Source organism: Glycine soja, unplaced genomic scaffold (assembly GCF_004193775.1).
Source record: "Glycine soja cultivar W05 unplaced genomic scaffold, ASM419377v2 tig00032885_1_pilon, whole genome shotgun sequence".
Classification (NCBI taxonomy): domain Eukaryota; kingdom Viridiplantae; phylum Streptophyta; class Magnoliopsida; order Fabales; family Fabaceae; genus Glycine; species Glycine soja.
The window spans coordinates 13,763-36,337 of NW_021143877.1; the positions used below are offsets into that span (position 1 = coordinate 13,763).

A 22,575-nucleotide genomic window follows, 5' to 3' on the forward strand; every position below is an offset into this window, starting at 1 on the left:
ATCCTTGAGGTGGATTATGAGGATTCCGCTCTGATTAAAACATTCCTCTCCATGCGGTGGTCCAACGGCAAGCAATGACAGCTTGTGGTGGCCATCGATGGTTATGGGTGGTGGAGAAGAAGGTGTTAGGGTTTGGGTGGGCGTTTGGAGAGAAGAATAGTGAAAAAATCGTGTTTTTCACGCTGAAAAACATATTTATAATATACAAATCTTGCTTAGCGAGAAATTTAACTTTTGGTGTTGAGCGCAACATTTCATGTTAAGCATAATTTCTCTACTGGTTGGAATTGTGCTTAGCGCGCTAACCTCACTGAGCGAATTTTCTCCTCGAGTTTGAATTACACTTAGTGCGCTTGTCTAGCTAAGCGAGATTTCCAAAAGTGTTATTTTGCAAATCCCAACGGTCAAAGTCTGAAGACATGGGTTATGAACTTATAGTCTAAATTTGAAGGCGATCGAATGATTAATGAGTCTAGGATCACGGTTTTACCGGAATAAGTTTGGGTAAAACTTGAAATCTCACAATTTCAACATAGGTCATTCAAACTCCGCATAACCTAACATTCACATCAAGCAATTACACATAGCTAATTCAAATAACACCTCAACTCTTCCAAATCAATCAAATAACACAAGAAATACATTAAACATCGATTTTTAGTTAGCAAAATTTATGGGCATTACAGTTAACACTTGGTGAGAAAATGGTGTCAATATAAGCTTAAAAGAACACTAAATAAAACCACTTAAGCGAGACATAAAAATACTTGATTTATATTGGCTCACTAAAATAGAGCTACGTCTAGTTCTTCTTTACACAATTGTAAAGGGTTCTACTAATCAAAACTTTGATTACGAACAAGTATTATATCTGGCCACTCCTAGCTATACAAGTATTCTCTTTGCCACTCCTGGCACACATTCGGACTCCCCTTAAATCTAAGAGTGAATAAACACTCAAAGGTTTGAATGAATACAATAATGCAGCAACACTCAAAGAGTGAATAAACAGTTAAGCTTCAATACAAATAACTTTGCTTATCAAAGAGTAAAGATGATTAAGTTTTGAGTATATTTTCCACTAAAATATGCAAAGTTTTGCTTCAAAGAACTTGTGCTTGTATTTCACTTGATTGGTTTTCCTCAAGTCTTGTTTCTGAAAAAGATATGTCTTTTATAGACTTCAATGAAGGATTCACTACAGGATCAATGTTAAGCCTTGATATGACTATTGTCTCATAGCTGGAGGCGAAACCCGTGGCGTGCTTTGAATGGCGAGGATAGGAATAAAGGTACAAACAACTACACATGTTTGTCTTCCACAACGAAAGTGACCTTTTAGGAATATTCTGCAAATACCTTTTATTCACTTCTATTATGTCATTTTCTTAAATTTCATATGTTAGCAATTCAAATAAAGAGAGACAAAATTGAAATTTGAAAAATGAGACTGTGCACTTCACTTTGTGGTGAACATAATCCTTTAGTACCTTGTTGGATGTCACTTGTGAGGATGTAAAATAAGTGTATAAGTGATTTAAATTCCAATGGACGTAACTAAGAATAACACAGTGTGAAAACACTAGTTTTCACAAAATGTGGACACGATTGATTTAACAACGTGTTGGATGCTAAATATATCTTAACAAAACTATTTTCCATATTAAGTATGGACACGACTTACTAGAGTTGTAGATGTTGATATAATAATGAGTAAGCTCTTTTATGAAGTTGGTCTTGTGCACTTAACAATAACTCATTAGTTTATTAACAATATATACTTTTATAAACATCAAAATCCAAGGTATGATAGGGTTTTCTAGTGATTAATGGATCGTTCATACCTAACAACTTATGCCCTCTTTCAGTCTCAATTCTACAAAGTACTCATCTAGCTCTAATAATTCCTTATCAGGCTTAATGTCATTAAACTTCACATGAATAACTTCCTCAACTTCCAAGGTTCTAGAGCTGTAAACTCTGTATGCCTTAGATGTTTTAGAGTATTCAAGAAATGTTCCATTATCACTTTTTGAATCAAAATTTTCCAAGTTATCTTTAGTGTTAAGAATGAAACATTTACATCCAAAGGGATGAAAGTATGATATGTTGGATTTTTGTCCCTTCCACAATTCATAGGTAGTCTTATATAAATTTTATTTTGTAAATAACATGCAATATTCATTACTTTAACCCAAAAGTGTTTAGGGATTGAATTATCATTGTGTGCTTGTGCACTCTCTCTCCATAGATCATATATTTCTTCATTTTGATCATCACAAAGTTCATTAAGTTGTTTCAAATCATTTTGTTGATACTCTTTCCACATGTTAGCTTTCTCTTCATCCTCATCATACGAGTTGTTGTCCAAGTCCTCCTCCTAGGTTCTCATGAGATCTTTCATTTCTTTGGATTTGTAGTACTTCTTCTTGTCGTTGGACTTCTCTAAATCTGGACATTCATATTTAAAGTGTCCAAGCTTGTTGCACTCATAGCATATTATGGAGCTTTTATTTTTGTCTTTTTTCTCCTTGAACACCTTTTGAAACAATAAGAAACACACTAAAGGGGGGGGGGGTTGAATAGTGTGTATATCAAAGATATAAACTTTTTGTGATATAAAGGATAATATAGATAGTAATGTATTAAACACAAGTCGTCTACCGAGGATAAATCAAATATATAATGAAGATTAGTATGGTTGTCTAGTGACAAATAAAATTCTTGAAATAGTTTTTCGAATAAACACTTAGTGTTAAAGAGGTGATAGAAAGTGTTATAAAAATGATTAATAAATTATTATGGAGAAAAGTAGAAACACTTGATTTATACTGATTTACTCAACCTGAGCTACATTCAGTTCTCCTTTACTTACTAGTAAAGGATTCTACTAATCAAAACTTGATTACAAAACAAGTTTTTAACCTATCATTCCTAGCTTTACAAGTATTCTTAACATCACTTTTGGTACCTTCTTAGACTCCCCCTGAATCTAAGAATCCAAGTATTATTTAACACTAAGCCACTCTAAGCTTTTACAAGCAAATGTTTGAATGAATACAAGTATTTTTAGCACTCAAAAAGTGAATAAAAAGTTAAGCACAAATACAAAATAACCTTTCCTCACAAAGAATAAAGCTAATGAAAATTGTGTATTAGTCGTCTACTGATTTTAGTAGAGTTTTGCTTCACGTATTTTCTTGTGATCTTGCTCTATTTTTCTCAGTTACTTCCTTGATGGAGATGACCTTTTATAGACTTTAGTGAAGGATCTGTTACGGGATTAGTGTCGATTCCTTGAAAGGACCATTGTCTCACATTGATGAATAAGGCGACATGTCATGCTTTAAATGGAGAGAAATGATCCATTGTACAAACAACACCATGTGCCTTTTGTCCATAGTGAAAGCGACCTTTAAGGAAATAATTTGTGAGAACCTTTTATACTCTTCTATACAGTCCCTTTCTTAAATTCAAACGTTAGTAATTCAAAAATAAGAGAGGCAAATAGAATTTGAATGAGACAAAATATGTGCACTTTCCATTTTTGTCATACTTAGTCTTTGAGATTGAACGCTTGAGTTTTCCTTAAGACAATGTGTTATACTAATTTACACAAGAGTGGACACTCACTAAATATAACATGTTGGATGCTAGTTAAAGAGTATAGAGCATTCTCTCTACAATTATGAATGTTGAAAATTCCTTTAGCATAAGGATCCTGTCCACTTATACATCAAAATGTCAAGACCTAACACCTTGGAGATGTTCTTCCACTTAGATCCACTTTTGTTCTTCCACATTTTCTGGATCTTTCTTGAGATGAAAGCATGCTCACCATCTTCATCAAACTTGTCCTCAGATTCTTCATCAAAGGAATTTTCTACACTTAAAGCTCTGGACGAGCTTCTAGACGTTGATTTTGAAGATGACTCCTTGGACGATGATACTTTCTTGGTCTTTTGGATGCTAAGAGCTAGAGACTTCCATTTCTTAAGTCCTTCATCCTTTTAAAATTCTTGTTCATCAACCTTAAGAATTCCAATGAGTTCTTCAAGGGACATGGTGTCAAGATTCTTCCGGGCTCTTAAAGTTGTTACCTGCAATCTCCCTTTTCTAAACAAACTTCTCAAGATTTTGTCAATATGATCATAGTTATTAAAAGTTCTACCTAGAGACCTTAGCTCGTTTAATATGGCTTGAAAGTTACTAAACATACATTGTATGTCTTCTCCTTCCTCCATAGTAAACTATTTATACTTACTTTGAGGAGACTTAACTTGTTCCTCTTTACCTGCGATGACCATTCATATGTTATGGCAAGAGTGTCCTACATCAGTGTTGTGCTTCTGAAGTTGTGGACTTTCGTATATTCTTCTTCTAATAAAGTGCACACTAGAGCGTTTCAAGCTTTTGAGTTGAGTAGAAACCTTTGTTTTTTCTTTTCTGTCCACTGATTTCTAGGGATCTCATTTAGCTCTTCATCAAATAGAATATGATTTCCATTATCCACCACGTCCCACATGTCATTGTGCATGGATTCAAAATGTGCAATCATCTTCTCCTTCCAATAGTCATATTTGATGCCTTTGAACGTTTGAATTTAGTACCTGAATGTATCTCGAACATAATTTTCTTTAACGACTATATTTAGTAATTGAGCTATCTCAAATTATGTAATAATTCTTTCAATGTTTGATATAATTTTTTTTTTTGCTTTACACAAAAAACATTATAGATGCAAATGTTCATAAATCAATCCAATTCAATGAGAATCGAAAATCCGATCTAAAAAAACTAAAAATGAATAAATTGAAAACCAAACGAATCAAAAATTTAAAAAACCAAATATTTTTATTAGATTGGATTGGATTTCAATTTAATTTTCAAAATCAATCCAAATTGAACATGTACTTATGTATATATTTTTGTACATAAATTGATATTATCACTCATGTTTATATTTTTATTTCTTATATATTTATAAAATTATCACATAACTTATATGTATTTATAAAAAATATTTAATTAAAGATAACCTTTTACTATCTATTTGAGTTAAGATACATAAATATAATTATCAACTTATATAAATATATTTTTGATATAGTATATATTTAAAAGATTATATTATTATTTATTATATAATGACATATAAATAAAATATTTTAAATTGTTTTTATTATATATCTTACCATTTATTTAAAAATTTAAGAAAAAAAGTAAAAGAGTAAAATAAAAAATTGATCAAATCCAATCCAATCCAAATCACATTATATATCATTAATTATGAGTGTAAGAAAATTAATCAAATTCAATTATTTTTTGAAGATGGATTTTCGAATGAAATAGGTATTACAAGTTTTTTTTTTATGAGGAAGACTATCAAAAATCTAAGAGGCGGACAAATTTCTCGGTCTATTTTATTGTATATATTTTATATAGTAATCTTTATACTTTGGTATTTTTTTCTTAATGAAAATTTGCTCTGCTATTCTCCGTAAAACAAAAAATGGAAGTAGGATACTTAGCAAATCAGATCGAACAACAGCCAAACGGTTGAATTTTGGTATCAATCGCTTTACATGTCACAAGCAGGAGAATTTTGGTATCAAATTCGCCACCATTCTTTGGAGCTTCTGGAAGCAGCGAAACCGTAAGATATGGAACAATCAGTACAAGCCAGCAACAATCACAATTCAACAAGCTTTCCAATACCTTTCTGAGTGGCAACAAGCTTGCTTTCACCGAACCAGCACTATCTCTTCCCACCTCGATCAATACAACTCGACATGACAGAAACCTTCCCATGGGCGCATTAAGTGCAACATTGATGCAGCACTTTTCCAGCAACAACTATGTTTCGGAATTGGTCTTTGTTTGAAAAATCACAATGGCTCATTTCTCCAAGCTCAAAACATGGCAACATCGAACTCCAAACCCGATTGAGGCAAAAGCATCGGGTCTAATCCAATCTCTGACTTCGTTGAAGGATCTAAATTACCAGAACATTGATTTTGAGCTTGACAACAAGGTGGTGGTCGATGGCTTCGACAATCTTAGCCATGGTCTCTCTGATTTCAATCTAATTTTGAATAAATGCAACTTGTTATTTTTCTTTTTCCCAACTCAACAATGAGATTTATAAAGAGACAAACAAATTTTGTCGGCTCATACTTTAACAAGGGTGTCAATTTTGAGGGTTAGTTCTCATATCTGCAATCATATTCCACAATGTATCTCTTCACTTACCATAAATAAAATGACATAAGTTTATTTCCCAAAAAATATATAAGTGATTGAATTGGATATTTTTTCCTTCAAAATTAATCAGGTTCAATCCATGAATCGAGATGAGTTGTGATTTAAAATTAACTTTAGTGGTATTAAAATAATTTTATTTATAAAAAAATTATTACAATAAAATGCAAGGAGGATGAAAATCTCGCGGGGAGCTGTATATATTTCATCATCATCAACGTCGTATCTGTCACCTGCGTCTGTTTTCCCTTTCTCATCTCTTCTCTTCGCTACACAACCAAAGCTTGCTACTTTCAACTTCTTCTGAATCCAAGCACCCTTTTTCTTTCCAACACAAACTCTCTCTCTCTCTCTCTCTCTCTCTGTGCTTTGTTTTGGGTTTCCTCTGATCATGGGTCGTCCACCGAGTAATGGGGGCCCAGCCTTTCGCTTCACTCAGCCTGAGGTATTCATCGAAAATTTCAAATTCGTGTGTTTCTCTCATGTTTTCTTGCTCTTTTTCTCGTGTGTTTATCTATTGGGCGTTTCTTTTTATGCTAAAGTTTTAATCTTGTGCTGAATTAAATCATCCAAGGGGCTCTCATTCATATCTCCTTCGTTTTGGTGCTCTAAATTTTGTCACTGGATTTTGTGGCATTCGATTTTTCTATGCATGTGTGGTATTTGGTTTCTGACTGGTGGATATTTCGTTTGTGTTGGTGTAATAAACCAATGATGGATGATGAAAATACATGCACCAAGTTAGGGTTGTGACATTGCACAATGAATTAGGGTAAAGGGTAGTTGCATCACTTTTTTAGACCCCTGTATGGTATCCACATCTTTTTGTGCAAGTGGTGGGAAGGGGTGTGAAATTTATGTGATGTGTAAACCTCACTACCCTCAAATAGGTTTTGTTCCCTGTCTTAGGATTTGGGTGTATTTGGGGTTAGGCTATAAATGTTGACTCTGTGCTACCAAAACTTTTTTATATTTGGTCAAATGCCATATGCCATATTGTATTTCTTGTTTTGTGAAGCTTTTTCCTCACAAATGTTTGATTTGTAGTGTTCAATGTTATAACTTTGAAATTAGAAATTGACAAAACAAATTAACTGACTCTTATGAAACAAAATCTTAAATCATTAGCAAGTGTGTGAAGCCTTTGTTTCAGAAGAATGAAAGCAGAGCATGGGAATTAAATAGTGTTTAATGGTGCTCCTTTACTTCTTTTCTTTTTCATTTAAGAAGTAGAACTTATCTGACTTTCAGTTTCTTTGATGAAAATTGGTGGAAGCTAAGAAAAAAAATTATAAATGGTTGAATTGTATGATTAGTTTTGGTGATATGGAATTCAAATTGCAAATTGTAAGGTTCTATCAAACATAGATTTTCTGTAAAGAGTGCTGTCAAAAACTATTGTTTCTCTGTATAGGTAGCAGAGATGGAAGCTATTCTTCAAGAACATAACAATGCAATGCCATCACGTGATGTTCTTACAACTCTTGCAGAGAAGTTCAGGTGTGCCTTTGTGCCTAACTTCCTATGCTATTATGGAGTGTTGTAAATTGTAATGAGTATCAGACTACAAATAATATTGTTTGCTCTTGAAAAGTGTGATGAGAGTTCTTTCTTTCTTTCAGTGAATCACAAGATCGTAAAGGCAAGATTGCAGTGCAGATGAAGCAAGTATGATATGACTACTATATTTTATTTTAAATTGGAAACTTTGACCCTTCATTTTCTTAGTTTTCTGCTTCATTATAGGTTTGGAATTGGTTTCAAAATAAGCGGTATGCGATAAGAGCAAAATCAAGTAAGACTCCTGGGAAGTTAAATATTACACCTATGCCTCGGGATGATTACAATTCAACCCCAATAAGGAGTATGCCTCAACAACCAACAGCTGCTCCAATTCCCGCTGCTTCTGCTACAGGTAGAATGTTGCTGCTTTTGGGTGCTTAATTTTCTTTATTTTGCTTGAATCCATAGTCACCCTTATTTGTTAATCTTGCATACTTCATGTTGTGTCAATTTCTTTCTGAAAATTATCATGCATTTACTTAGATCATATGCGGTCAAACATAGAAGAGAATATCGCAGTTGCACAACAGAGTCACTGGAAAACTGCCAGAGAAGAGGCTTGCAGTGGCAATGCGGGGGGCGGGGTGTACTTCAGGGCTTAAAGAGGAGTGTTGTGAGTGTGAAATAGAGTTCATGACAGAGGGAAAGTAGGGTTAAGGTCAAAAAGACGGGCTGTGAAATCTCATTTTTACCCCCAAAAATCTAAAACAAACCTGGAATAGGGGCAGAGTGGTGGGGGGGGGGGGGGGGAGGCATCCATTGGTGCCGCCGCCCGACTATTGCACGTGAATTTCAGCTGCCATTCCAGCTGTGACGGTTGTGCTCCCAGAAATGCTCTGTGGTGGAAGTTTGTAGTGGCCATGGGCCACTCAGCATCACTATGGTGCTAAGCAGACCATAAATAACTTTGGTTTGTATCTTGTAATTCTGAGTCAAACACAGTAAATTTCAGCAACAACCCTTATAAAGTCATTGCTATTTATACCAAACTTTGACTAGAACATTTAAAGTACCTTTATTTTTTTTACGTTAATATATGGTCAGTATTATTGGTGATAATTTCCAAGATGTAATGTTGTAAGCTTGAATTTTCCATCAACACTTTTTGGTGCCAATGGTTTAGGAAAGAAAGAGTTTGGTGAGAGAGAAATTGGGCAAAGGGGGAGGAGCAACCATATTTGGCACAAGAGAAATAGGAGAGACTGAGACAAAACAAATATGTGGGACCCACTCAAATTTGGTTCTCCCCAAAATTGACAAGAAAGCAACATGAGAAAGATCAACAAGTTTTCTTTCTAAAGCTTAGCCCTTGTCCCTTTTTTCTTGCTCACTTTCTTTTCATTTATTTACTTTTTTGTTTACCAGGGAGGCAGGGACATATTTGTCTATTTGAGAAAAAGTCACTTTCTATTTCCTATTTAATTGGTAAAGATTTGAGGGAATCATGCTTCCCTTTCTCTTCACTCTCTTTCATATTTCCTCTCATACCAAACAACTAAACACTCAATCATTCTGTTATCACTTCCTTTCTTTTTTCTTTCTCAAACCAATAGAGCATAAAGGAAGTTTCTTATAAGCAACCAAGTACTTTGGGTACTCACCCTTAAAAGCTAGTTGTTAGGAGGGAGGGGGGGGGGGGATATCAAACACTTAAATCCTCCTGTCTCCGTTCAGAAATTGCAGAGCGGTTTCTCAGCCGTGATAGAACAGAGTCGAGATAGTTTCAGATTTAGGGTTCCCATGAAGGAGATGACTGATGTTTGGGCTTGCGGGTCTTGGACATATTGGGCTCACATGCCTTTATAAAACATAATAAAGATTCAGATTTTTTTTTTGTTTTATTCTATACTAAAACTCACGTTAGTTTTTAAACTATGGAGTTGGAGTCAAATGTGAATTGGGCTTTCTTATTTTAAAATAGGCCCAACGTAGCCTTTTTTATTTCTATTGCATTCGACCTTTGAAAATCATTGCCAGTTAACATCTCCTCTACGCAAACCCTTCCTCCCATAACTCAGAACCCTCCAGAGTCCAGCCTTCTTCTCCACTCCTTTCCTAGGACTCCTTTAGTATTTAGCTCTTTTTTTAATGTTTGCAACATATTTTGTCTTGCACAATTTAACTTTTGAGTTAATATTATGTCAGTGTTTATCCAGCTTATTTTTGTTTGCATATAGCTTAATTTTTTTATACATATTTAATCGTTATATATATATATATATATATATATATATATATATATATATATAATATTTCAACTGCTATGCTGCTTCCGCTACTTGCCCATGACACTATCCGCTATATGCTATAGCAGATTTTCAGCTCATCGCGATTTTCCGCGATCCGCTATTGACAACACTGTCTCCATATTAGAGGTCTGCTAATGGGTCAGAACCTGATATAGATTTGGTACTATCTTTCATCACTTAGAAATATATTAAGTGTGCCAGCACGTGGCTAGAGATTCATCATTGGCTGTGACATAGCATAAAATTAAAAACTCTTCCGAATTGTATATCTGGCAACTCATTATATTGCTGTTATTTTTTAGTGTACATGATATGATATTTCTCTCAAAGATGTTAATATATAAAAGTATTTTACTGTAATGTTGTGTGTGTGTTGGATGACCACACTAAGTCTTTATTTATAATGAACAAATAGGATTAATATTGATTATAGAGGATCAATTTAATAAAGAGTAAAAAAAAAAAACTTCGTACCCCATTGCCCAGAGGCTCTTCGCTATGCGAAGGTATGGGGGAGGGATGTTGTACGCAGCCTTACCCTTGCATATATGCAAAGAGGCTGTTTCCGGATTCGAACCCATGACCAACAAGTCACCAAGGCACAACTTTACCGCTGCACCAGGGCTCGCCCTCAATTTAATAAAGAGTAATAAGGACTAAATCACTATTTAGTATCTAATCATAAATAAGAGAATAATATGTAATCTAATAATGATATGAACCAAGCTTGTTACAAATGTGGTAAACCCAATAAAAACGAAAGGCGGTTCCAATCATCTGGTTGCGCTGGATCAACATGGCTCAACGGCAACCAACGAAGGCCCGCAGTGGCGACAGGTACTGCTCACCCGTGAATAAAGATCTGAAAGGTCCACCAGGGGACATCTTGAGGCAGAGGGAGAGAGGACCAGTGTAAGGCTTGCCGAAGATGCATCACGTGTCAAAAAGGATAGTGTGCATGAACTTGAAGCGCTGGAAAAGGGCCCTGTGTTGGGGTGCGTGCGGCAGTGTGTTGGCTGCACAGTTGGATGGTGATGGGTGACAGTGGTCAAAGGTGAGCTTCGACGAAAAGGCATTGGAAAGTTTTCCCAACAAGGGCAGAGCATCAACGTGGTATTGTTCACTGCGAAGAGGGGCTGCTTGATAAAGAAAAACAAAGGCAGAAACAAAAGGGCGTTAGGGTGACCACTGTGTTGAAAGTTGCTGTCGGAACCGGAGCCAGATGTGCCGACACGTGCTGGTTGAAGGTGCTGTTTGGCAAAGTAAGGTGTGTGAAAGAGGACACGCATGAGGATACGTCAGAGGTCTTTTGGGGAAACACAGACTGGATTTGGACAGATCAGCGGCTGTCAAGTCTGTCTATGGTGTTGCCAACCAGAAACGACCCCGTCATGCCGGTTTCAATCTTTAATAACGAATAAGTAAATCTTAATCAGAATAAAAGGTCCTACTACAGATTGTGTCTTCATGACTATGCTGTCTATGTTTTTATGCTCTTGTTATTTATTTTGTTTATTTACATTGCCTTCATTTTGTTTACTTACATTGCCTTCATTTTGTTCTACATAGTTCCAACAGCAGTAAAAGCAACTCCAGAAAATTCAGTTTTGGAATTTGAAGCTAAATCTGGAAGGGATGGAGCATGGTCGGTATTTCCTCTTCAATAATCTTTATGATCCGTTGTTTATTTTTCTTCTTAAATATTCTACATTTGTTGGCCTGACTTATGGTCTTATTGTTAGGTATGATGTGGCTACCTTTCTATCACACAGATATTTAGAAACAAGTGATCCGGTAATTCAATGCTAAGATTATTTCTGTTTTTAAGTTTTGTGAAGAAATTAATGAGGCTTTTTTATATGGTTTTCAATTTCCCTTTCTCACTAGAATATTTCCTTGGCAATCCTATGATTTTATTGCTTTCTATTCCTGCACGCATGTCCTCATGGATGCTAAGACTAACTACTAAAGTATTGTAGTAAAATGTTCTTAGTGGTTGAAAGTTGTTAGAATATATAGGAGCTATTAGTCTTACTGTTAGTGGGCTTTTACTTGCACTAACATTAATAGTTTTTTTATACAACTACTAATGTTAATTATTATAGATCATATACCCTTTATTTCTGGTCCCTACTATTGGAGATCCCACATCGACTAGTGATGAGGCCAAAATAGTATATATATGTGGGGGGCAACCCTCACCTTACAAGCCAGTTGTGTAGGGGGTTGAGTTTAGCCCAAACCCACATTTTAAGACCTACAATTTAGGAGCTATGTTATATTAGGGATTAGATTTGTAATCACTAATCAGATTTGAATTCTAATCCTTCAGTATAAATTCAGAAGGGCTGAGAGGAGTTCTCTCAAGTAATTAAAAGAAGTCTAGAGAGTTAAAGTTGGTATGATGAACCTCCTCTCTGGTCATGAATCTCTTTGGCCACCACTGTGACATGTGAATAAATCCACTCCAGTTCCCAATGCCATGAACAATTCTGGTAAAGTATCCAATAACTGAACTCTGGCAATAGGTCAATTCATAAAGAACCTGACTGACCTATTCCTGAAAGACCATCATCCATCTTCCATCAGATGCACCTCCACTTACTGCCCCAATGTGCTTCATCTCTCAGCATGTACAGCTCCCTTGCCACCCTACATGTGTATTTTCAAGGTCCTTGTTTTATTGCTGTTTGGTCTGCCTCCTCTGCTTTCCTCCTTTTACACATTATATCCCTCATAAAATCCATTCACACTCCTATGAATCTGATTCTTAAGCTTATAATGGATCCGGGGTTACTCAGACTATTGAATAGTGGGAAACTGCTCTATCTCACCGTGGCCAGGCCAGGTGTTTCCTTTTTTTGTGAGTGATGTGAGTCAACTCCTTGAGACTCAATGAGATAGCCACTAAGATGCAGTAATTCGACTTTTGAGATATCTCTAGGGTTCTCCAGGAAAGGACATGCAGACATTGTTGGTTATGTGGATGTAGACTGGGCAAGTTCTGCTAGTGACAGAAAATATACTACGTGTTATGTTCTTTTTGTTTTGTAGTTTCCAGATCACTCATTCATGGTGCTGTAACTATCTTGAGTTTTGGCCTCAATTATTTTGAAGGAAATATAAACAGAGTTTTTTGTTCGCTTCATCTTATTTTGTTTTGCCTTTATATATTATGTAATGGTAATATCTTTCTCCACATTTCAGGAAGTGCTGGTACGATTTGCTGGTTTTGGACCTGAGGAAGATGAGTGGATTAACATTCGAAAGCATGTCAGGCCACGCTCTTTGCCTTGTGAATCATCAGAATGCGTTGTAGTCATCCCTGGCGATCTCATACTTTGTTTTCAGGTAGGAATAGCTGTAGCCAGGTGTCATAAAAAGATAATTTTGATCATGTTTCTCTAATCATGTGTTACTTTTTGGAACATCTATTTTTTCCTTATCATTTATTTACTCTTCATTTTTTACCTTACAGGAAGGTAAGGAGCAAGCCCTTTACTTTGATGCCCATGTCCTTGATGCTCAAAGACGAAGGCATGATGTACGAGGCTGCCGTTGTAGATTTCTGGTTCGTTATGATCATGATCAGTCAGAGGTATTATTTTTCAATAAGATTTTCTTTTGTTGGATTTTGTTTTTTATGATATAATTCTATCACTATTTTTTTGGTTTACATAAGATTTTAGTCCCTATAGTTTTCACTTGTTACACATTTTAGTTTTGTTTCCTATAGTTTTTATCTTTTGGATATCAATCCTTATAATTTAACTCATCTATATTTTGCATTTGTGTGGCTCTATGTCTATATAAGTTTCTTCTCATTGAGATATTGATCCCTATTTTTCATGAAGGATTGGTTCCTGTAGTTTCTACTTATTAAGGTATTGGTTCCTAAGGGACCAAAACCCGCATAACTGAAAAATATGGGGACCAATATTAAAAAGCAATATACTATAGAGAGAAAACCTAAATGAAAGGAAATTGTAGGGAATCATATAGAGCCAAGGTAGCAATTAGTTTAAGTGATGGTGATGAATTATAGTTTTGGTTCTCTGAGGGTAATATGTGATACTCTTTAAGCATCTTATATAACTTATTGCCACTCCATTTCCTATAGATGTGTAAATCTTGCTGTAATAGCTCATCTATAAATATTTATTGCTGTAAAAGGTTTCCAGATTAGATATAATACCCTTTGCTTTGCTCTTTCTAGAAGAGGCAGAATCATGCATTTTACAAAGCCTTACAAGTTTGTTTTAAATTCTATAGATGCGTAACTGCACTGTTAAAGGTCACTCAATAGATGCATTTTGTTGATTCAATGAGTTTGTGTTCTTGCCAGGAAATCGTGCCGCTTAGGAAGATTTGTCGCCGGCCCGAAACCGATTATCGATTACAGCAACTTCATGCTGTGAATGAGGCAGCACCTATGGATCAGCAGAAAACTGGGATGGATCCAGCAGCAAATGTTAATGCCGTAAGGGCTACTACTACTGAAACAGCAGCAAATGTTAATGCCGTAAGGGCCACTACTACTGAAACAGTGCCGAAGCAGCTGATTGCAGCAAACATTCATATGGAGACAGTTCCAGTTGTGCAAACAAATGTTCCTCAACCTCCACAAAGTATGGATATGGGTGTGGATCAAAAGAAAGCTGAAACAAATACTGATGTTCAAGCAGGAAATTCCATCATCACCCCAGGCAGTGTCCTTACTAACATCATTACTACAAGCGGTGTTCCTAAAGTCTCTAGTCAGACTCAGAACATGGTTGAATGAAAATAGCTGTTTCATTTTTCCAAACTTGATTAGACTTGAGTACATTCTTTTGTTTTTTAGAACTATTAGCTATCTGGTGTAGTTTATCTTCAGCAAACAATGCTTATAAGTGACTTTCTCTAGCTATTTTATTTGAACCGTAGAAATTAAAAGAAAAATGAGATCATACAATTATCGAGCATATAGCGGGGCATTTTTTTTTTCTTGAAAAAAAGATAAAGAATATGTGATATTCAGAGTAATATTGATCTCCGTAGTTTGGTTTGCTAGCGATTTTGGTTCTTCGTGTATTTTTTTTTCTTTTTAGTTCAAGTAATTCTATTTTTGAAAGTAAGAAAATTTATGGTTTGTTTGATTTCCTTTACATTTTATTTGTTTTAAAAATATTTTCTAAAAATATTCCATATTCCTCATCAATTTCTCATCCAAAATCTATGAAGTTTTTTAAATTATATTCAAAATAAGTGTTTTGAAAACCAAAAGATAGATATAGTTGAGACTTGAGAGATGTTCTCTCTCTCTGTTTTCTAAGTGTTTAGGGGATAAAATTTTAGAAAATATAACTATATTTAGGGGACAAATACTTTTATATGTGCTTGAGACAAATAACGTTTGGAAAACAATTACTTATATTTTTTTTAAAAAAAGTTAGGCAAACAAGTTCTTAAAAATCAGAAACAGGGTTGCTTGCTACATTAGCTCTTAATTTTTCGACTAGGCAATTGTTCCAGGACGAGTTTCATGCCTCCCTACATTGGTAATAGACTAATTCATTGCTTGAGATAGGGACAGTGCTCCACCACATGAATTTTATGAAACTTCAATTCTTAATTTTATGAGATTTTCTCCATCAGGGATTAAAATGAATATTGATTTTTATAGTTAAAAAATTTCATGTAATAACAGTTGCTCTTATATAAGAGAGAACAATACTTATACCATATTGCCATTTATACTTCATTTTCACTAAACTCAACTCTGCAAGCAGTTGCTTAATTGTCTTACTAAAAATGTAAGAGGACAGATTACAAGTATATATTTTTGTCCTTGGAATAAGTGGTAGTTATACACAAGTTTTTGGTGAAGACAGGTTTGTATGAATACAGTGAGTATATAGCATATGCTAATTCCTGAATATCATATATATGTCGATTTCGAAGGACTGAGTTTAACCATCTCAACTCCATGATTTTCACCTATCAGCAAAAGGAACCTTTAGAACATTCCATTGAGAATAGTGACTTCATGAAAAGATTACTTGCCACCAACATTATTCTTGAAACCAAAGGGATATGAGCAGTTGACGTATTCCTCCACTTTATCTTCAGCACAAGGCTTCCATTACAGTGAATTATTTGAACTTTGATCTTCCTTTGTGCTGCTCAATTTATTATTATTATTATTATTATCAACAGATGCATTTGATAAGCCTGGCTGCTGAGTGATTTTGCTTTCAGTTTCCTTTCCACTTGACCCTCTCCCCGTGGTGTCTATGGCAAGCTGGCCAGAATAAAGAAATAAACCGACAGAGTTGATGCCGTAGACAAATGTAGCAAGGTAGCACAAGCCGTTTATTATTGTCCTGTGAGAAAATATCATATGATTGTTAGATGACTAATAAAATGAAACCATAAGGTATGCAAGAAAGATATGTTACAGAAGCTACCTTATTGTGATTGTTATCTGGCGGACCTGAAAAGCAAGCCATTTTCATTGTCAGTTTATCTTGAGCAGGCATGAGAAAGTAATGTGTTAATCAATCATAAATACTTCGTCAATCCTATCTTTAAGATACAAACACAATGACATTGCTTAAAAACATCCTCTTTATAAACTATGTGTGTTTAAACACACACTATCACATGTAAAGATTACTTAGGGCATGTTTGATTTCTTTCACACTTTATGGTTTTAAAAACTGTTATCTAAAATAATTTCATACTACACAGCAATCAATTTCTCATTGAAAATCTCACAACTTTGAGAATTGTTCCAAAAAAAAAAAAGCGTTTAAAAAACTAAAATATTGAATCTGACCATTGGGAGATGTTTTCTCATCTTCTGTTTTTTATATCGTGTTCAACCTTTCTCTCAATTCCACACTCTGGTTTGCGTCTTACACTACCTTCCACCAACTGTCTTAGCCACCTTGTTTTAGTTGTATTCTGAAAACTAAAAACAGATTTTGAATATAGAAATCAAATACACCCTTTTAATGTCACATGATTATTTTAGAAATTATGACTTAAAAATATTTTGATCTTGACAATTTGTGTTAAAGATTTAATTTAATATTTATCTATATCATCTAGTATAAAAATAACCCTTTCCCTTTATATTTCTATGTAAATAGATATATTAGGGTGATGCTTTCACTGCATTAACTGTACAGCAAAAAAGAATAGATAACAAAGGACAGAACTTTGCAAGAAAAGGAAATAATACTAACCGAGAAATTATCTGAAAGTGCTTGGCGACCGAGAGAAGCCTCAATAGATGTGGTGAACCTGTAGTGAACAACAGCAATAACACCTGCTATGATTGCCCCTCACAATGCTTGATCAGGTGAAGGTGGACTCTTAGCTTTGATGTAACTTGAACTCATAGGTTTCAAGTTATTCAATGACTTCTTGACTCCTGAAGACCTAAATTTCTAGAACCACACCAAACCATTTGCATTGAACAAAACCAAATGAAATTTCAATATGACTTGATTTCTTTAATACAAATTCATGCTCTGAAACATTAATCTATCTTCTTTCTCTCAATATATATAAGGTCCATACATATCAATTGAGACTGTTGTTATTTGTTCTCATAAGAACAACAAATTTTGACCATACACAAATACTCAAGATTGATTTTGTTCAATTTTAATGTTTACCATCCATATACAATTATATCACCAACAATACTAAGATTAATTATTTTTGTGAAAACAGTTATTATTCAGAATGCTTATATTAACAAATTACAACTTTTCATTTGTTGAAGTACGTCCAATTTTCCAAGCTGTACATTTGCTAGCGAGAGCATAATTAATAGCATTCAGGTGTTTTTTAAAAGGTGTATAGTAGTAGTAATCAACAAAGAAAAAAAGGTGTATAATAGTATGTTATAATTTTTTAGTTGTTACTATACTTTGAAATTATACTATTTTTGACAGCAGCTGAAACCTTCAAATTTTATATGAATGGACTATATTACATATAAAAAAATTAATTAAACGTGGCAACTAAATAATAGGACAAATAAAGTATAAATAATGTACGAAAACACATGCTGACATTTTTATACAAACATGACAATCAAATTCTAGATATAAATAAAGTTACTACATGCATGGACACTAATTAAAAATGACTAAATTTATTTTTAATTTATGATAAATACTTGTTTTTGGGTTTGGTTCCTAATAAATTTTTCCTTCGGATCGGATCTCTAATATTTGAAATTTTTTGTCTCATATCCTTGTCGTTAGTCCAAAATCGTTATCTGCCTACGTGGTTATTAACCGGTCATGTAGGCATGTCACGTGTGGTGTCATGTGTAATCTTTGTGTGAGTAGGATTACACATGGAAAAAAGTTTTTTTTTTATAAAAAAAGGTAAAAAAAAAATGACATCGTTTTGCATGTTAAAAAAATGACCTTGTTGCCTCCCACTCCCTCATGCCGCAAGCGCGACGCCCCTATCGCCGTCAGAACAGTCCGCATATGAGACCTCTCTTCCTTCCGAACGAAGAATCATCGCTTTCAATTAACGGAGAAGCTTAACGGGATTGAACTCAACCTTGAGGGCGTTAAGTTCAGACTTGTCGTTACAACTCCGTTCTGGATGATTTTCAAGGAATGAAGGATTGGGAAGAGCATTCCACGTTTCGAAGTCAGCGCGAACCTAATACTATTGTTATGAGAGGCGTGTCGTCGTAGTGGTTCATTGAGCCTAGGTTTCGTCTAAGCCCTCCATGCTAGTTACTCACACCATCTTCCTAGGTTTTGGATGCTATGGTTTGAAAATCTGAGAGGTTTTCGAATTTGTTGAGGAAATCCAGGTGGAGTTGCGAGGAGGTTAGATGTTCTAGGTTTGTGTTTGCGATCGGAGAAGAAGGGATGTTCTGGGTGTAGGTCATTGTTTAATGGTGGTTGTGGTGCATGGAGAGGTTGTCGAAAAGAGGAAGAAGGAGATTGTAGAAACGACGTCATTTTTAATTTAAAAAAATTAATTTTTTTTCCCACGTGTAATCCCATTCAGACAAAGATTACATGTGGCATGATAATGATTTCGGACTAACGACAAGGATCTAAGACAAAAAATTTCAAATATTAGGGACCTGATCCGAAGGAAAATTTTTATTAGAGACCAAATGCAAAAAAGGGTATTTATCAGGGACTAAAAATATATTTAAACCATTAAAAATCTAATAATAGTCGAACATGAACGGAGACACAAACACATGGAAGTTGTAACGACCCGCCTCGTCGCTACGGTATCCACACTCTAATATTCGATGATTTCAATTTTTTTTATATAAAAAGAACTTCCTTAATTTTTGATTATGAAAATAGAAGTGATTTTGTCACAACATAAATTCATCCAACAACACACCATTACTTAAGTGAATATGCATAATTACATAGAAACAATAATTCGGTACACGTCATACACATAACGAAAATTAAATCTGTTCATAGATATAATTAAAATCCCAGTTTTACATCTTTAACTCAACAAAATAAAACTTAAAAACCAACTATGGAGGAGTTGATTACAAAACACAACTCTCTCCCAAAATAACGCCAACGTCATCACGTCGACTTGACGGCTCCTCACTAGAATCTTACTCCCTGCACCCTGCCACTGTCATTCTGCTCCCACGAACAAGGTTCGTGATCATCACAGGTATCAACCACACGATACAAAATTGCAAGGGTGAGTTTATTATAAAAAGAACCAATACCAATTCCAAATAACCACAATTAGTAAGGAACATAGGCAAACATGATGAGCATACACAACAATTATTCTTCAACACTCATATCCAACAAATATTCATCATCCACATCCAACAATTACTCATCATCCATCCATGGACCCAATCAAGATTGCGCAGAATGATGCATGCACCTGACTCAACACTCAGATGCAATGTGGTACGTACCAACAACAACCAAATCTCAGGAAATAGCCTAAGCGTGTCCACACGACACTCTCACTTAGGGAACTGTGCTGAGTTTGTCGAGACCACCCGGTTGTGCACGTAACAGCCCCCCTCCCATAGATGATCAGCCTGGGAGCCCAAAGGTGTTCCCTACCAGGTGACAAGCCCTCTAGTACAAAGTACACTTGGCCGCAGTTACTCTATTTCCTGTGTCGTATGAGCTATGATCACGGCCAAAAGTAAGTGCCAAAGACCATGGGCCAATTAAAGCGCCTAAGCATTCCCTCAGAAATGCTTAGATTCTCTAACCACGCTAGTTACCCACGTTTGGGCCATCCGACAAGGTCAATGCACTCTACCCCCCATGGCATACACTCCATACGACGTATGATTGTGGCCAAAAGCTAGTGCCAAAGACCCTGGAAGGTCAGTGCACAGTGCCCCCCACGATCATACACAACATCCAACGTATGAACGTGGCCAAAAGCTAGTGCTAAAGACCCTGGAAGGTCAATGCACAGTGCCCCCCACGAACATACACAACATGCACATGCCAATGCATTTTCAACATCAATCAACATTCCATTTCCATGTCATTCACAACATAAATATCATCTCATCTCAATGACGTTATCAACAACAACAACAACCTCATTTCATATTCACATATTCATCAATAATAACAATTCATGTTGACATGGTCTTTATTAACAGCGTCATCTCAAATCAATATCATCATAATTATCATTATCATCACATATCAATTAAAATCCTTAATAGCGACATCAACAACAAATCGCCATCATTTGGAAATTCCAACCACGCCAATGTGACTGGGGTTCAGTGTAGGTTATGAAAATAACATGCATTTCATGAAAGGATAACGTTTACAAAGTCTCTTTCTCTAAGGTTTTTCAAAGGAAGCATAAGACATGCAATGGCGGTTCCAAAGTCAGAAAAGATGCAAAGACAAGATGAAAATAACAAGAAACAAGCATAGAACCATGGTTACCTCGAAAGAAAACGAAAGGTCAGATTAGGGTTTCATTCTCTACCAAAGCCGCAAGCCAAGTTGGAAGATTCCGCTTTGGTTGAAGGGTTCCTCTCGGTGTGGGGTTTCAATGGAGGACAACGATGATTTGTGGTGGCTAATGGTTGCTGTGGGTGATGGAGAAAGTGCTTGGAACTTTAGAAATGGCTTTGGAAGAAAGAAAGAAGAAGAAATGATGTTTTTCCTAAGCTACACAAAAGCAAAGGCTGAAGTGCTTAAATAAGAAATGCTCTCGGGAACGGAAGCTTCGAGCACACTCCAGACATCTTCTCAAAGATCCCAACGGTTAGATCATGGACAATTGTCTTGTGAAGCTGCAGACCAAATTTCGAGAAGATCCAACGGTTAACGAAGGCTGGACAACGTTTTTACCGAGGCAGCTTCATGCAGCTTCCTCAAGAAGCTTCATTAAGAGGCTTCTTCAAGAAGCTTCCCCGTGGCTTCTTTGAGAAGCTTTCTCAAGAGGATTCTTTGAGAAGCTAGATCCTTATCTACCCACACCCTTCTATTAACTAAATTAACCTCCTTGAAAATAATTACGGATAAAAATAACATAACAAATAATCAAACATCAAACATAATTACTAATATATATATATATATATATATATATATATATATATATATATATATATATATATATATATATATATATATATATATATATATATATATATATATATATATATATATATATATCAGGGTGTCACAGAAGTAACATTAAATTCCACGAAGAAGAACAAACTATACCAATTCTTTGGCACATTTTGTGTGGTGCTGGATTGAGTGAAAGAAGACAGTGATGGCACCAGAAAAAAGAACATTGGAAGCAACCTGAAGGGTAGAAGGGTCATTTAATAAAAGAAGGGAAGAAGGACTAAAAAAAGGTAGTTCAAAGGGGCCAAAGCCTTGTGTTGTGAGCTTTGCAAGCCATGCAACAATAAAAGGAATGGCTGAAACAGTTGTGGTGATGGTGATGGTGCTGGTGATGGGTCTCTGGAGAAAATGAAGAGATGGTAATGATGGGTGGTGATAGGTGATGGTGCTGAGTGAAAGAGGAATAGGGAAAGTGGAGAAGAGAAGGTGGTGATGGTGAGAGTGCAACATTATAGAAGGAAGGAAGAGAGAAAAGGAAATATGGTAATGAATGATTTTTGTTCCTAAACTGAACAAAGACCAAACATGGATTTGGCTTTTCTATTACTCAAGCTTGTGTTAAGTTAAACAATATCTTGTAGGACTTTGGATTTTGGTGGTGAATGGAAAAGCACCGTCTCAATATGCAAAATATCCCATATAGATTATGGATATTTAGGGAAGAGGAGACTACAATATTGATATTTATTATTATTATTATTATTATTATTATAAATGATAAATTTCTCTCTAATAATGTGAGGCATTAATTTGAAAGTAATAAAATTCAAAAATATTTCTGAAAGTTCCTATGTTATCACTTTAGTCATTTTTTTATCAATAAATATTAATTTTAGATTTTTTTTATAAAT

The 22,575-nt window shown here is 35.1% G+C and overlaps 1 protein-coding gene and 1 pseudogene across 2 annotated transcripts; one reads left to right on the forward strand and one right to left on the reverse strand.

The window, feature by feature from the left end:
* Window positions 1-5,486: 5,486 nt before the first annotated feature.
* LOC114404399 (protein SAWADEE HOMEODOMAIN HOMOLOG 2-like) lies at window positions 5,487-15,062 on the forward strand. 2 transcript variants are annotated; one of them, XM_028367371.1, is made up of 9 exons: window positions 5,487-6,034; window positions 7,676-7,761; window positions 7,884-7,929; window positions 8,008-8,176; window positions 11,643-11,718; window positions 11,816-11,867; window positions 13,281-13,424; window positions 13,552-13,671; window positions 14,419-15,062. In XM_028367371.1, exons 1-9 carry the CDS (start codon window positions 5,894-5,896, stop codon window positions 14,854-14,856), a joined length of 1,272 nt encoding a protein of 423 aa, XP_028223172.1. In that variant the 5' UTR covers window positions 5,487-5,893; the 3' UTR covers window positions 14,857-15,062. The 2 variants fall into 2 exon arrangements, with proteins under 2 accessions (XP_028223172.1, XP_028223173.1); XM_028367372.1 differs by lacking the exon at window positions 5,487-6,034 and adding an exon at window positions 6,052-6,706.
* A 1,078-nt stretch (window positions 15,063-16,140) lies between these two features.
* On the reverse strand, window positions 16,141-22,174 carry LOC114404398 (annotated as a pseudogene).
* Window positions 22,175-22,575: the final 401 nt, after the last annotated feature.